This window comes from Scyliorhinus torazame, chromosome 11 (assembly GCF_047496885.1).
Source record: "Scyliorhinus torazame isolate Kashiwa2021f chromosome 11, sScyTor2.1, whole genome shotgun sequence".
Taxonomy (NCBI): Eukaryota; Metazoa; Chordata; class Chondrichthyes; order Carcharhiniformes; family Scyliorhinidae; genus Scyliorhinus; species Scyliorhinus torazame.
Genome location: NC_092717.1, coordinates 245,846,875 through 245,862,190, shown reverse-complemented (window position 1 = coordinate 245,862,190; position 15,316 = coordinate 245,846,875). Strand labels below are relative to the sequence as shown.

General features: G+C 47.1%; 1 protein-coding gene across 1 annotated transcript in view; it reads left to right on the top strand.

The window, feature by feature from the left end:
- LOC140385894 (uncharacterized) overlaps positions 1-5,371 on the top strand; it is a 34,996-nt gene extending 29,625 nt beyond the window's left edge. The window contains exon 6 of the mRNA XM_072468518.1: positions 4,876-5,371. Within this exon, the coding sequence (XP_072324619.1) occupies positions 4,876-5,279 (404 nt within the window). The 3' untranslated portion in view covers positions 5,280-5,371. The remainder of the gene's footprint in view (positions 1-4,875) is intronic.
- The last annotated feature ends 9,945 nt before the right edge of the window (positions 5,372-15,316 follow it).

Sequence of the window (15,316 nt, the reverse complement as noted above, 5' to 3'; positions counted from 1 at the left end):
GGGCGGAGTGGAATGCTTGTCTAAGAGGCCCCATATCCTTCCAGGGCCCAAAACTGCTCACAATACTCCAAATGGGGTCTGACCAGAGCCTTATACAGCCTCAGAAGTACATCCCTGGTCTTGTATTCTAGCCCTCTTGACATGAATGCTAACATTGCATTTGCCTTCTTAACTGCCGACTGAACCTGCACGTTAACCTTATGAACAAGGACTCCCAAGTCCCTTTGTGCTTCTGCTTTCCGAAGCATTTTCTCATTTAGAAAATATTCTATGTCTAAATTCCTCCTTCCAAAGTGCATAACCTCACACTTTTACACATTGTATTTAATTTGCCACTTCATTGCCCACTCTCCTAGCTTGTCCAAGTCCTTCTGCAGCCCCCTTGCTTCCTCAATACTACCTTTCCCTCTACAGATCTTTGTATCATCTGCAAACTTAGCAACAGTGCCTTCAGTATCTTCTTCCAGATCATTAATGTATATTGTGAAAAGTTGTGGTCCCAGCACAGACCCCTGAGGCACACCACTAGTCACCGGCTGCCATCCTGAAAAAGACCCCTTTATCCCCACTCTCTGCCTTCTGCCAGTCAGCCAATCCTCTATCCATACCAGGATCTTACCCTTAACACCATGGGCTCTTAACTTATGTGGCACCTTGTCAAAGGCCTTCTGGAAATCTAAATAAATCACGTCCACTGGTTATCCTCAGCACTTCAGCATTTATTTGTTTCTTTTTCACTCCAGTTGATCCTTTCTTTATTCCTCCCACCCCACCTTTCAAATCTATTCAGCAAGTCGGCCTCCTCTTTCTGTAAGATTCAAATCGCACATCCATACAAAACAACAGTTCAGATCAACCGCTTTACAAATCGATTATTGATTTGTTTATTCGACTTTCCAGTTAGCAACTGTCTCTTCTTATTAAATGACATTTTCCCATTCCTTTTATTTTTGAAAATATTTTTATTCAGGTTTTTGATATTTTAACGTTTTAAACGCACAAGGCAGCAATGCAAGTACAACACAAGCCCCAACACCCCCGCCCCTGTAACCTCAACCAAAAACCCCCTTTGCCCCCCTTCCCCTATTCTTTAACTGCTGACGGCGACCAGCTCTTTGAAATGTAGTACAAACAAACCCCATCTCTTGTGGAACCCCTCACTCCACCCCCCCCAAAGCAAATCTCACCTTTTCCAGATACTAAAGCTCCATTAGATCCCCAGCAGCACCGAGCCACAGGGTGGAGAAGCTGACCTCCACCCTAACAGGACCCGCCTGTGAGCGATCAGCGGGGCGAAGGCTAAAACATCTGCCCCTGCTCCAGTCTGCAGCTCCAGCCGGTCCGACACCCTGAATGTGGCCCCCAGCGGCTGGGCTCCAAATCCACACGCGAGACTGCTGACATGGTGCTGAAGAACGACCTCCAAACTTTCTTCAGTTTAGGGCAGGACCAGAACGCGTGCTGTGATTGGCCAGGCCCCTCTCACATCGCTACCTTTCCCATTTCTATCCTTGTTATTATTTCCTTGTGGCACCTTCCATCAGGGAGGCAGTGGCATTGTGGTATTCCCACTGGACTAGTAATCCAGAGACCCAGGGTAATGCTCTGGGGTCTCAGTTTCGAATCCCACCAGAGCAGGTGGTGAAATTTGAATTCAATATAAATCTAGAATTAAAAGCCTAATGATGACCATGAAATCATTGTCGATTGCTGTAAAAGCCCACCTGGGTCACTGATTTCCTTTCGGGAAGTTAATCTGCTATTATGCTTCCTAAATTCTAGAATTCTTCTATGCTGATATTCATTTTCATTCCAAAAACATGTTCACTGTTACTGTGAAGTTTGAAAGTGACGTAGTTCAGTTGGAGACAATCTTAAATCCTAAACAAAGGAAACTATGAGGAGCATATTGGCTATGGTGGGTTGGGAAACTACATTAAAAGATATAACGATAGATGGGCAATGATGAACATTTAAAGAACTAATATATAATTTTTATAAAATATACATTTAGATACTCATTTGGTAGTACAGAACTTGAGAAAAAATACATTTTGTCGAAGCTTTTTGCCTTGCACTCATGAAGACAATTGCAAGAATATCAGTGTCAGGGTAAACAGCAACTTTACATTGGGCTAAACAGCTGGCTTGTAATACAGAACAAGGCCAGCAGCGCGGGTTCAATTCCCGTACCAGCCTCCCCGAACAGGCGCCGGAATGTGGCAACTAGGGGCTTTTCACAGTAACTTCATTGAAGCCTACTTGTGACAATAAGTGATTATTATACTGTATGAGAAGAAAGTGCTGATTGGTTGGCAATTGATTCTGATTGCCATGGAGAATGCACCAGTTGATGATGACTGATAGTTAACTCGTAAGCACTGTTTGCAATTCAAACCAAGCAGTTTGACCCTTATTGGTCAAGACATTGCCCTAGGAATGAGCCAGTGAATGGTTGTCACTTATTTTGTTTCGCTGAAATGGATGTAATGTTTCTACAGGTTCTTTCTGTCTGCAAAGAACAAGGCCCTGTGTATTAATATATGTCGCTTCCAATACACACAACTGCACCACACTGCGAGCCCGACCTAGGGCGGCACGGTGGCACAGTGGTTAGTACTGCTGCCTCACAGCGCCAGGGACCCAGGTTCAATTCCATTCTCGGGTGACAGTCTGTGGCTTTTGTACGTTCTCCCCTTGTCTGCATGGGTTTCCTCTGGGTGCTCTGGTTTCCTCCCACAGATGTGCAGGATAGGTGGATTGGTCATGCTAAATTGCCAGTAGTGTCCAAAGGTTAGGTGGGGTTACAGGGACAGCGGCACCGGGGGGGGGGGGGGGGGGGGGGCCTTGTAGGGTGCTTGTTCAGAGAGTCAGTGTAGACTTGATGGGCCAAATGGCCTCTTCACTCCAGGGTTCTATAATTCTATAACTGACAAAATATCTCAAACATTTGAGCAACAGGGGAAGCTAGCTGTTTCATGCTGAACAATAATACATAATCAGACCATCAGAATAGAGGGCAAGTTACTGAATTTATTTATTATATTTGGTTGTTTTGAAATACTTAATCATGAAAAGGTTTATTAAAATGCTCTTTGGGTGCCACAGATTCAATAGTAACTTTCAAAAGGAAATTGGATAAATAAGACGAATTATCTCAGATTACGTGGGGAGAGCAGGAGAAGTGGATCTAATTGTACAGTTCTCTCCAAAGGCAACACAGGCATGCTGGGTCAAATGGCCTCTTACTATGCTGGGCGACTCTAGGTACAGCTCCAAGTCATAACTATTTAGAATTTAATAATTTCTTTCACACAAAAAAAAAATCAGTCCATATTCCCACTTGGATAGGTCTACTTCAAGATGTGTCCTCCAATTGAAAAATGAAAATCACTGGAAAGACCGACACCCTGGCGAGCTCCTCAACCTCTGGGACAGAGAAGCAGACTTTTACAGTCACCTCTTACCTCCCCTCCCCATCAAGCCCACCACCCCCACTGGGCTTCCCCACTCCCTCCAACTCTGCTAAACTCCCTTCACCTCCCCTCACTGCACCTCAGCTCCCCTCACTACCCTGAGACCTCCACACTTACCTGGACCTGGTCGCTGGGATTTAGAGTGTTTGTAGTTGCAATCCTGGCCACTGCTGCCACTGAGCCAATCAGATTGTCTGGCAGCTCTCTCAGGTGGGACTGGCCCCTCTAGCTCTAGGCTTGAATTTTACCTATGGGACGCGCCTGAAGTTGCTGTGGCCAGAAGTGGATGTAAAACGCACTCCCGTCTCCCTCTTGCCCCCACGCTTCCTTTTCAGAGGTCCCATCAGCTGAGTACACTATTCCCATTGGATAAGATGCAAAGGATCAATCAATGCCTTGAAAATGAGGGACTACTGTGCTGCAGTGCTTAGGGAAACCTTCCAGGGAAGGTGCAATCCTGAAAGGCAGAAAGACAGGTTTGCAACGCTGCCAAGATCCTATTAAACCCTGAGACAACTCTGTACCGGCACAGCGATGAACCCACAGTGACATAGAAAGTGCCGCTGCTCCGGGCATCTTTTCTCCCGCCCTGGGAAGGGAAATGTTAAAAACGTGTTTTCTGTCCACCCGTTTTCCACCGGTAAGCTGAAAATCGGATGGTCAGTGTAAAATTGCTGTCCATTGCCGTGGCAATGGCCTTAATTGGCCTTTTAGTTGTCGGCGGGCACACCTCTGACTCACGCAATGCCCTCCGACCTCCAAATTGGACCATGTTGGAAAGTACGCCTGAAGTTATTCGACGCTATTTTAGGTTTGGTCGGGTCAAGCGCACGCTCCATTCATGAACCTAAATTCTGGCCCTCGAGTTTCCCAGTTCAGCATTGGAAAATTCTGCACTTTGCAGCAATTGGTTAGCAATAAAGCAACAACCTTTTGGGCAAATAAGAACAGCTAGGCTGTCTATGGTTATAGCAAGTTAATGCTAACACCCAAGGCAGGGTGACCCTCATTGCCTGAAGGATTACTCAACAGGGCACCCCAAATAGGCTTCCAGACAATGGGCGGGGCGGGATCCACCCCCCCCCCCCCCACACCACATCCCGGCCACATTGGCCAGTGGTATCTTCCTGTTGCATTGCTGTCAATGGGATTTCCTCAGCGGCTACGGAACCATGGTGGGGGACGGTACTGTCGACCGGCCAAGAAGATTTTGCCAGCAGAAACAGCCGCAAAATCCCGTCCAACATTGTCTTGGTCTCACCCAAATCATTGAACCTGTGAAAACGTTTGTATTCATCAAAATACCATGGTTATTTTCCATTCATTAAATATAAAAAGTGGCCCTTCAATAATTACCAGTCGGTTTCACACTCTTTCTGATCTGCATTTCCCAATGTAGGGGTTAATAAAGCTGGAAGTGAAACAGGCGATATGGACTCAGTATCATTTTCTTCCCAGAGTGAAAAAATACTTAGCCAACAGACTTCAGATTCAGAGAATGAGGGTTCGGTGCCAGTGACTTACCACAGCTACAACCATATTCCAAACTCACAGCTGGATTTACAGCTATTACACTCGGAAACCCAACAGGAAGCACTCAACATCCTGACTGAAATCTTTCAGAAGGTATATATCCGGCTTGGTGAACTGGAGTTCCAAATGCAGGATCTGGTGAATCGATTTGAAAACCTGAACTCTACGGTAAACGAGATACATTCTGCCATGAACATCAAATCGTCAGGTGACTCATTTTGTGCAGATACTTTTGAACGGTATGAGAATTATTTTCGAAGTTCATTATGAAACATACCTCCGCAGTCATATTAGAGTAACGTTAATCTACTGACCCATTGAAGATCAGGGCACAAAGCTAAATTAAAATTCTCTGCATAAAAGTGGCTTTGTAATTGAATTCTTTATTTCACAATATGTTTATAAATGTTATATTTGGCAATACTTCATTGACTAAACAAAAGAACGCAACACAGGAATTTGGGGGGGGGGGGGGGTTCAAATTCATTTACGGGATGTGGGTGTCGCTGGCTAGACCAACATTTATTGCCCACTTCTAATTGGCCTTGAAAAGGTGGTGGTGAGCTGCCTTCTTGAACCGCTGCAGTGCCTGTGGTGTAGGTACATCCACTATGCTGTTAGGGAGGGAGTTCCAGGATTTTGACAGTGAAGGGTGGTGAGTGACTTGGGGGGGGGGGGGGGACCTCCAGGTGGTGGGGTTCCCAGGTATCTGCTGCTCTTGTCCTTCTAGATGGTAGAGGTCGTGGGTTTGGAAGGTGCTGTCTCAGGAATCTTGGTGAGTTCCTGCAGCGCATCCTGTAGATTGCATACATGATGGACCTTTTGTCATTGATGGTGTCAAACCTTTTGAGGGTTGTTGGGGCTGCACTCATCCAGGTAAGTGGAGAGGATTTCATTTCACTCCTGACTCGTGCCTTGTGGATGACAGGCAAGGCTTTGGGGAGTCAGGAGGTGAGCTAGTCACTGCAGGATTCCTAGCCTTTGACCTGCCCTGGTAGCCACTGGAGTAATGTGGCTCGTCCAGTTCTGTTTCTGGTCAATGGTAACCCCCAAGATGTTGATATTGGGGGATTCTGTGATGGTAATGCCATTGAATGTCATGGGCAATGGTTAGATCCTCTCTTCTTGGAGATGATAATTGTCTGGCACATGTGTAGTGCAAATATTACCATCCACTTGTCAACCCAAGCCTGGATGTGGGAATTCAACCCAGTGAAGGAGGTGTTGTGTTTCTAGTCTTTTAAAAAACAAGGAGCAGTGTGAGAGAGGGAGTGAGAGATAGGGAAACCTGAGAACTGAGGTCTGGTGAGCAGCTAGGTGATTAGATAGTGAGTTTTACAGTTTTCTTCTCTAAATTGAGTCAGTCATATAACTAGAACCAGGTAATAGAAGCACTGTATTGAATTTATAGCGTAACTTGTTAAACTATTTAATGTAATTCCACAATAGTGCATGATGCGACCATCAATTCACACGAGACGATTAGTAGAAGTGAACAGTGGTTTTAATAAGCTACATCTGTGCCTGCCTGCAACTGCTCTGTACTGAGTGCCACCTACAGGCTGCAGGTTTATATACCACCCCCGAGAGGGCGGAGTCACAGGCGGAGCCCACGGGGCATCAACATAATACAGTACAATACAGTGGTGAATTGCAGTAGCAATACGTTCAGCACAGTGCACTGATACTTGAAAGCACAAAACCCTAATTAGTACGATACCTTTAGTAGAGCTGGTAACGTGGTATCTGGGAGCTGATGGCACAAGTGTGATCTATAGCAATTCCACCTGCACGAAGCACCTGCAGCTTGGGAAAGTTTGGTTCAGAGTTGACGCAATGGAGTCCTCTCAGAAGCAGAGCTCCCAAAACCATGAAAGTAAACTAGAGGGAATAAAAAAACAGACAGTAAGAGCTTTGACATGTATATAAAAAGGAAGAGAGTAGCTAAAGAGATACCCCCACCCATTCTGCCAAACTACCTCCCCATCCAACCCTCATCGAGCTATTTGCTCGGGATCCAGCGTGATCCTAGGTCTCCCCAGCGCAGTGCCATCAGCAGGCACTACACCTGCTTTGCTCTGCTAAGCAGTTCTGATTGGCCAACAACTCTCTTGTGTCCCGGGATCCAAGTTCAAATCGCTCTTAATTTGACGGACCTTCACTGAAAGATGCAATGTGTGCTCTTGAAAGTTTTCCAGCCAGCGAGTGAGATCCCAGTTACCTCCATTAAATAATGCCGAGGGTCTTAAAAGATACAGCTGCAAAGATAGTGGATACATTGATTCTAATCTTCCAAAATTCCCTTGATTCTGGAGAAGTTCCTGTGGATTGAAAAACTGTGAATGTAACTCCGCTATTGAAGAAAGGAGGGAGACAGAAAGAAGGAGGTTTTTGGCCTGTTAGCCTTACATCTGTCATTGGGAATAGACTGAAAACCTTTTTTTTTTTTTTCTTTTCTTAAATAAATTTAGAGTACCCAATTATTTCCAATTAAGGGGAAACTTAGCATGGACAATCCACCGTGCAAATCTTTGGGTTGTGGGGGAGAGACTCACGCAGACACGGGGAGAATGTGCAAATTCCACACGGACAGTGACCCAGGGCCGGGATCAAAACGGGACCTCGGTGCCATGAGGCAGCAGTGCTAACCCACTGTGCCACCGTGCCGCCCTTTGAAACCAATGTTAAGGATAAAGTAGGACTTTTTCAAAAACGTACTATTATCAGGCAGAGTCGAAGCATGTTTTTATGTGAAATAATTTGTTACAAATTAATTAAGAGTTTTTAGAGGATAGAATGGGCAGGGTGGATAAAAGGGAACCAGTATGGGCAGCATGGTGGTGCAGTGGGTTAGCCCTGCTGCCTAACGGCGCCGAGGTCCCAGGTTCGAACCCGGCTCTGGGTCACTGTCCGTGTGGAGTTTGCACATTCTCCCCGTGTTTGCGTGGGTTTCGCCCCCACAACCCAAAAGATGTGCAAGGTAGGTGGATTGGCCACCCTAAATTGCCCCTTAATTGTAAAAAATGAATTGGGTACTCCAAATTTATTTTTAAAAAGGGGACCAGTAGATGTAGTATATTTGGATTTTCAAAAAGACATTCGGTAAGGGCCACATAAAAAGTTACTGCAGAAGTTAAGAGCTCATAATGCTGTAGGTAATACATTAGCACGGAGAGAGGATTGAGTAACCAACAGGAATCAGTCATAAATGTATGAGTTGGTAAACTGTAACTAGTGGGGTGCCGCAGGGATCACTGTGGCGACTTTACTTTACAGGGATCAGCACTACGACCTCAACTATTACCGGTTAATAACTCGAATGAAGGGACAAAGTGGATTGTAGCCAATGTGTCAACTTCAAAGCAAGACTTGAAGTGGACATAATATATCTATATCCCTTTCCAGAATCTAAGTGAGTGCACAAAAAATTGGCAGATGGAGTATAATGTGGGAAACTGTCCATATTAGTAATAAGAATAGAAAAACAGCATATTGTTGAAATGGAGATAGTCTGCGGTATGATGTGGGCATACAGGGATCTAGGTGTCCTTGGGAGGCATGGTACTAGACTGGTTAGAACAAAGAACAGAAAAACGTACAGCGCAGTAACAGGCTCTTCGGCCCTCCAAGCCTGTGCCGACCATGCTGCCCGACTAAACTACAATCTTCTACACTTCCTGGGTCCGTATCCCTCTATTCCCATCCTATTCATGTATTTGTCAAGATGCCCCTTAAATGTCACTATCGTCCCTGCTTCCACCACCTCCTCTGGCAGTGAGTTCCAGGCACCCACTACCTTCTGTGTGAAAAACGTGCCTCATACATCTCCTCTAAACCTTGCCCCTCTCACCTTAAACCTGTGCCCCCGAGTAATTGACCCCTCTACCCCGGGGAAAAAGCCTCTGACTATCCACTCTGTCTATGCCCCTCATAATTTTGTAGACCTCTATCAGGTCGCCCCTCAACCTCCGTCGTTCCAGTGAGTTTATTCAACCGCTCCTCATAGCTAATGCCCTCCATACTAGGCAACATCCTGGTAAATCTCTTCTGCATCCTCTCTAAAGTGCTGCAGGTACACACATGGCCTAATGCAAGGCCTCTTTCCCACCTCCTCCTCGGCCTGTTAGGCGGCCGGCTCCCCATCCTCTCCGGCTGCCTTCTGATCCTCTGGGGCAGGCTCCACTGCTGCAGCATCCTCCCTGAGCAGCTACAGCTCGTATAGTCTCAGTGTATCCCCCAGGGATGTGGCAGCCAGGATGAAGGCCACCATTCCTGGGTGGATTCCCATTGCCATTGCCTGCAGGGGGTCAAAGGCAGACATGTTAGCAGGGTGCATACTCTGGTGCCCAACCAATGGGCTGTATGGTGGCCCAGCCCTGCCCCCATGTGCCTTCCCCCTTCCCTATCCCCCCTCCTCCCCTAAGCCCACCACCTGCTGTCCCCCTGGCACTCTGCCCTCTGCACCACACCCCTGGCCCTGTCAGTGCTGGGCACTGCATGGGCCTCTGGCCCCAGCGCCCGTCCCTGCTGATACCTATGCCTGCCGGCAGGGATACCGGTGGTTGGCCCTACCTATACCGGCAGTACGCTCCTTGGCCCCATCTTGCACCCTCCTGTATGGGCTACTGTAGGGCGTTGCCCGTGGGGGGGGGGGGGCATGGGATGCCCCGCCGGCAGTTGGCACCCGGCTTGAGGTTAGGTGGGGTGAGGGGGTGGTGGAATGCATGGTGGGTGGTGGAGTACATGGGGGCACCCATACGGTGGTATCACTCAGCACAACCACGGGCCACGGAGGATGGTTAGTGGGGCACGCAGCAAGAAGACTGCCTTGCAGGCTGCAGCAATGGCAGTCCGTGCCTCGTCAGCCCACCCTCATGGCCTATCCCGGGTCACCCGTCATCCCCCACTGCTCCCCCCCCCCCTCTAGCCCCCACTCCAACCAGCGGAAGGTCCAGCAGCTCACGGTTATGCCTCTACATGACCCACCTCTCCCTCAGCAGCCACGGTGCCTGTGTCCCGATTTTTAAAACCACAAGTGAACCTCACCATCAGTAATTCCTGGTGAAGGTAAAGCATCGCAGGAGCCCCGGAGAATACAGAGTCAGGCTCGTTAATGATATGCCAACAGCATCTATTGTATGTGCGGAGTAGAATGCATTGACCCTGCTGCTGAGGCACCGGAGTATGGCATCAGGTGCCCGGCGCTGTGCGTGCATTTCTCCTGTTTCGCAATTCCGGCGTCACTGGATAGAGAATCCCACCCAAACTATCTCAAAAATTTGAGCATGGTGTGTGAGGAAAACAAAGGTAGTTTTAAAGGATTTTTCTTTGTATTGGTAAACATTAGAAATAAGGTATAGGGTTAAATGGGGTTAATTCAATGTTTCTGTGCCTGGAAGGCTAAAACCTGTAGTTTAATTCATGCCAGACAAAAGTGTTTGTATGTGTGTGGGTTTGTTAAGTTCCAACTGTGTTTCTATTGTGCTCAGAGAGGGCTATGCGTGAAGAATAAATGAAAGGCATAAGCCTGTGGGTGTTGCTTAGCAACTGGGGCCTTCCTTGTAAGGTAGATAAGCTTCTAAGTTTTAGTTTAGCTAATTTGTGGGCAGTTGGATATAGCTAGGGAGAGATAAGGCAGTTCACACAGCTCCGTAGAAGCATAGAACATAGAACGATACAGCGCAGTACAGGCCCTTCGGCCCACGATGTTGCATCGACATGGGAAGTCAAAAAATAAAAGCCATCTAACCTACACTGTGCCATTATCATCCATATGCTTATCCAATAAACTTTTAAATGCCCTCAATGTTGGCGAGTTCACTACTGTTGCAGGTAGGGCATTCCACGGCCTCACCACTCTTTGCGTAAAGAACCTACCTCTGACCTCTGTCCTATATCTATTACCCCTCAGTTTAAGGCTATGTCCCCTCGTGCTAGCCATTTCCATCCACGGAAGAAGGCTCTCACTGTCCACCCTATCTAACCCCCTGATCATTTTGTATGCCTCTATTAAGTCTCCTCTTAACCTTCTTCTCTCTAACGAAAACAACCTCAAGTCCATCAGCCTTTCCTCATAAGATTTTCCCTCCATACCAGGCAACATCCTGGTAAATCTCCTCTGCACCCGTTCCAAAGCTTCCACGTCCTTCCTATAATGCGGCGACCAGAACTGTACGCAATACTCCAAATGCGGCCGTACCAGAGTTTTGTACAGCTGCAACATGACCTCATGACTCAGGAACTCAATCCCTCTACCAATAAAGGCCAACACTCCATAGGCCTTCTTCACAACCCTATCAACCTGGGTGGCAACTTTCAGGGATCTATGTACATGGACACCGAGATCCCCCTGCTCATCCACACTTCCAAGAACTTTACCATTAGCCAAATATTCCGCATTCCTGTTATTCCTTCCAAAGTGAATCACCTCACACTTCTCTACATTAAACTCCATTTGCCACCTCTCAGCCCAGCTCTGCAGCTTATCTATGTCCCTCTGTAACCTGCAACATCCTTCCGCACTGTCGACAACAGCACCGACTTTAGTGTCGTCTGCAAATTTACTCACCCACCCTTCTGCGCCCTCCTCTAGGTCATTTATAAAAATGACAAACAGCAACGGCCCCAGAACAGATCCTTGTGGTACGCCACTTGTAACTGAACTCCATTCTGAACATTTCCCATCAACCACCACCCTCTGTCTTCTTTCAGCTAGCCAATTTCTGATCCACATCTCTAAATCACCCTCAATCCCCAGCCTCGTTATTTTCTGCAATAGTCTACCGTGGGGAACCTTATCAAACGCTTTACTGAAATCCATATACACCACATCAACTGCTCTACCCTCGTCTACCTGTTCAGTCACCTTCTCAAAGAACTCGATAAGGTTTGTGAGGCATGACCTACCCTTCACAAAGCCATGCTGACTATCCCTAATCATATTATTACTATCTAGATGATTATAAATCTTGTCTCTTATAATCCCCTCCAGGACTTTACCCACAACAGACGTGAGGCTCACCGGTCTATAGTTGCCGGGGTTGTCTCTACTCCCCTTCTTGAACAAAGGAACCACATTTGCTATCCTCCAGTCCTCTGGCCCTATTCCTGTAGCCAATGATGACATAAAAATCAAAGCCAAAGGCTCAGCAATCTCTTCCCTGGCTTCCCAGAGAATCCTAGGATAAATCCCATGAGGCCCCGGGGACTTATCTACCTTGAGCCTGTCCGGAATTGCCAACACCTCTTCCCTACGTACCTCAATGCCATCTATTCTATAATAGCCTGGGTCTCAGCATTCTCCTCCACAACATTCTCTTTTTCCTGAGTGAATACTGACGAAAAATATTCATTTAGTATCTCGCCTATCTCTTTAGACTCCACACACAACTTCCCATCCCTGTCCTTGACACTACTCTTACCCTAGTCATTCTTTTATTCCTGACATACCTATAGAAAGCTTTTGGGTTTTCCTTGATCCTACCTGCCAAATACTTCTCATGTCCACTCCTTGCTCGTCTGAGCTCTCTCTTTAGATCCTTCCTCGCTACCTTGTAACTATCAAGCGCCCCAACTGAAACTTCACACCTTATCTTCACGTAGGCCTCCTTCTTCCTCTTAACAAGAGATTCCACTTCTTTGGTAAACCACGGTTCCCTCGCTCTACGCTTCCTCCCTGCCTGACCTGTACGTACTTATCAAGAACACGCAGTAGCTGTTCCTTGAACAAGCTCCACATATCCAGTGTGCCCAACACTTGCAGCCTACTTCTCCAACCTATCCCCCCCAAGTCATGTCTAATGGCATCATAATTGCCCTTCCCCCAGCTATAACTCTTGCCCTGCGGGGTATACTTATCCCTTTCCATCACTAACGTAAACGTCACCGAATTGTGGTCACTGTCCCCAAAGTGCTCACCTACCTCCAAATCTAACACCTGGCCTGGTTCATTACCCAAAACTAAATCCAATGTGGCCTCTCCTCTTGTTGGCCTGTCAACATATTGTGTCAGGAAACCCTCCTGCACACATTGTACAAAAAACGACCCATCTAATGTACTCGAACTATATCTTTTCCAGTCAATATTTGGAAAGTTAAAGTCTCCCATAATAACTACCCTGTTACTTTCGCTCTTATCCAGAATCATCTTTGCCATTCTTTCCTCTACATCTCTAGAACTATTTGGAGGCCTATAGAAAACTCCCAACAGGGTGACCTCTCCTTTCCTGTTTCTAACCTCAGCCCATACTACCTCGGAAGAAGAGTCCCCATCTAGCATCCTCTCCGCCACCGTAATACTGTTTTTGACTAGCTGCACCACACCTCCCCCTCTTTTGCCTCCTTCTCTGAGCTTACTAAAACACCTAAACCCCGGAACCTGCAACAACCATTCCTGTCCCTGCTCTATCCATGTCTCTGAAATGGACACAACATCGAAGTCCCAGGTACCAACCCATGCTGCCAGTTCCCCTACCTTATTTCGTATACTCCTGGCATTGAAGTAGACACACTTCAAATCACCTACCTGAACACTGGCCCCCTCCTGCGAAGTCAAATCTGTGCTCCTGACCTCTATACTCTCAATCTCTCATACCCTAAAACTACAATCCAGGTTCCCATGCCCCTGCTGCATTAGTTTAAACCCCCCCCAAAGAGCACGAGCAAATCTCCCCCCCCAGGATATTTGTGCCCCTCAGGTTCAGATGTAGACCATCCTGTCTGTAGCGGTCCCACCTTCCCCAGAAAGAGCCCCAGTTATCCAGAAATCTGAATCCCTCCCGCCTGCACCATCCCTGTAGCCACGTGTTTAATTGCTCTCTCTCCCTATTCCTCATCTCATTATCACGTGGCACGGGCAACAACCCAGAGATAACAACTCTGTTTGTTCTCGTTCTGAGCTTCCCCTCCCCCTTAAGGACCCGGAAAATACGATCCGAGACATCACGTACCCTTGCACCTGGGAGGCAACATACCAAACGTGAGTCTCGCTCCTATCTGTGCCCCTGACTATCGAGTCCCCAATTACTAATGCTCTGCTCCTCTCCCCCCTTCCCTTCTGAGCAACAGGGACAGACTCCGTGCCAGAGGCCCGTACCCCATGGCTTACCCCCCCCCCCACAAGTATCCAAAGTGGTATACTTGTTACTCAGGGGAACGACCGCAGGGGATCCCTGCACTGACTGCTTCTTCCCAGTCCCTCTTACAGTTACCCATCTATCTCCAATCTTTGGTGTAACTAGTTCCCTGAAGCTGCTGTCTATGACCCCCTCTGCCTCCCGAATGATCCGAAGTTCATCCAACTCCAGCTCCAGTTCCCTAACTCGGTCTTGGAGGAGCTGGAGATGGCTGCACTTCCTGCAGGTAAAATCAGCAGTGACACTAACGGCATCCCTCACCTCAAACATCCTACAGGAGGAACATTGCACTCCCTTCCCTGCCATCCCTCCAACCTCCAACCAAGATCTGGTTAATAATTTTTTTAAAAAAAATTAAATTAAAAAAATATAAATAAATAAAAAATATATAAATAAAAAAAATATATATATTTAAAAAAAAATGTAAATAAAAAAAATATATATAAATAAATAAATATATATATAAATTTAAAATAAATAAATAAATAAAATAAATAAATAAATAGCAGTGGTTTAGAAGGCTAGAGAAGGAACATCTCTCAGCTATGCTCGAAGAAAAGCCATACTATGGAGTTATGGTTACGAAAACAGATGGCGGAAATCTTAAGTCCAGCTAGTTAAGGAAACTAGAGAAATGAATGGCGCAATTTAATGGCCTCATTGCGCCCGACCTGGAGGCGCGACGAGGCCGATGAATCTCACGAGATTCACGATGCTTGAGTTGTCTCATGAGATTCATCCAAACCTCTCGAGACTTCACGATCTGGATCTTGCCCTTTCTGGGCAAGATCGAGATTGGCATATTTAAATCAGCTGTATGGCTCATTTAAATATGCTTGCGCTGTAAACTCCCGGGACGCAGGAACTAACCCGGAGACTCTACACAAATGTGGACTAAGTCCAACAGCACCTGGGGTCTCCCAGGCCTTTGGAGACCCTGGGTGGTTGGGACAGGGCAGGGTGGCACCCTGCCTCTCCCTCTTGGGCACCTTGGCACTACCACCCAGGCACTTTGGCATCGCCACCCTGGTGCCAAGGTGCCTGGGTGGGACTGCCAGGGGCACTGTCATGGTGCCTGGGTGGCACATCTGGACCTAAGGGGGGCTATGTCCATGAAAGAGGGGTATGAAAGGGCCTAATAAAGTTTGGGCCTGAAGGATGGCAGTCCTGAAA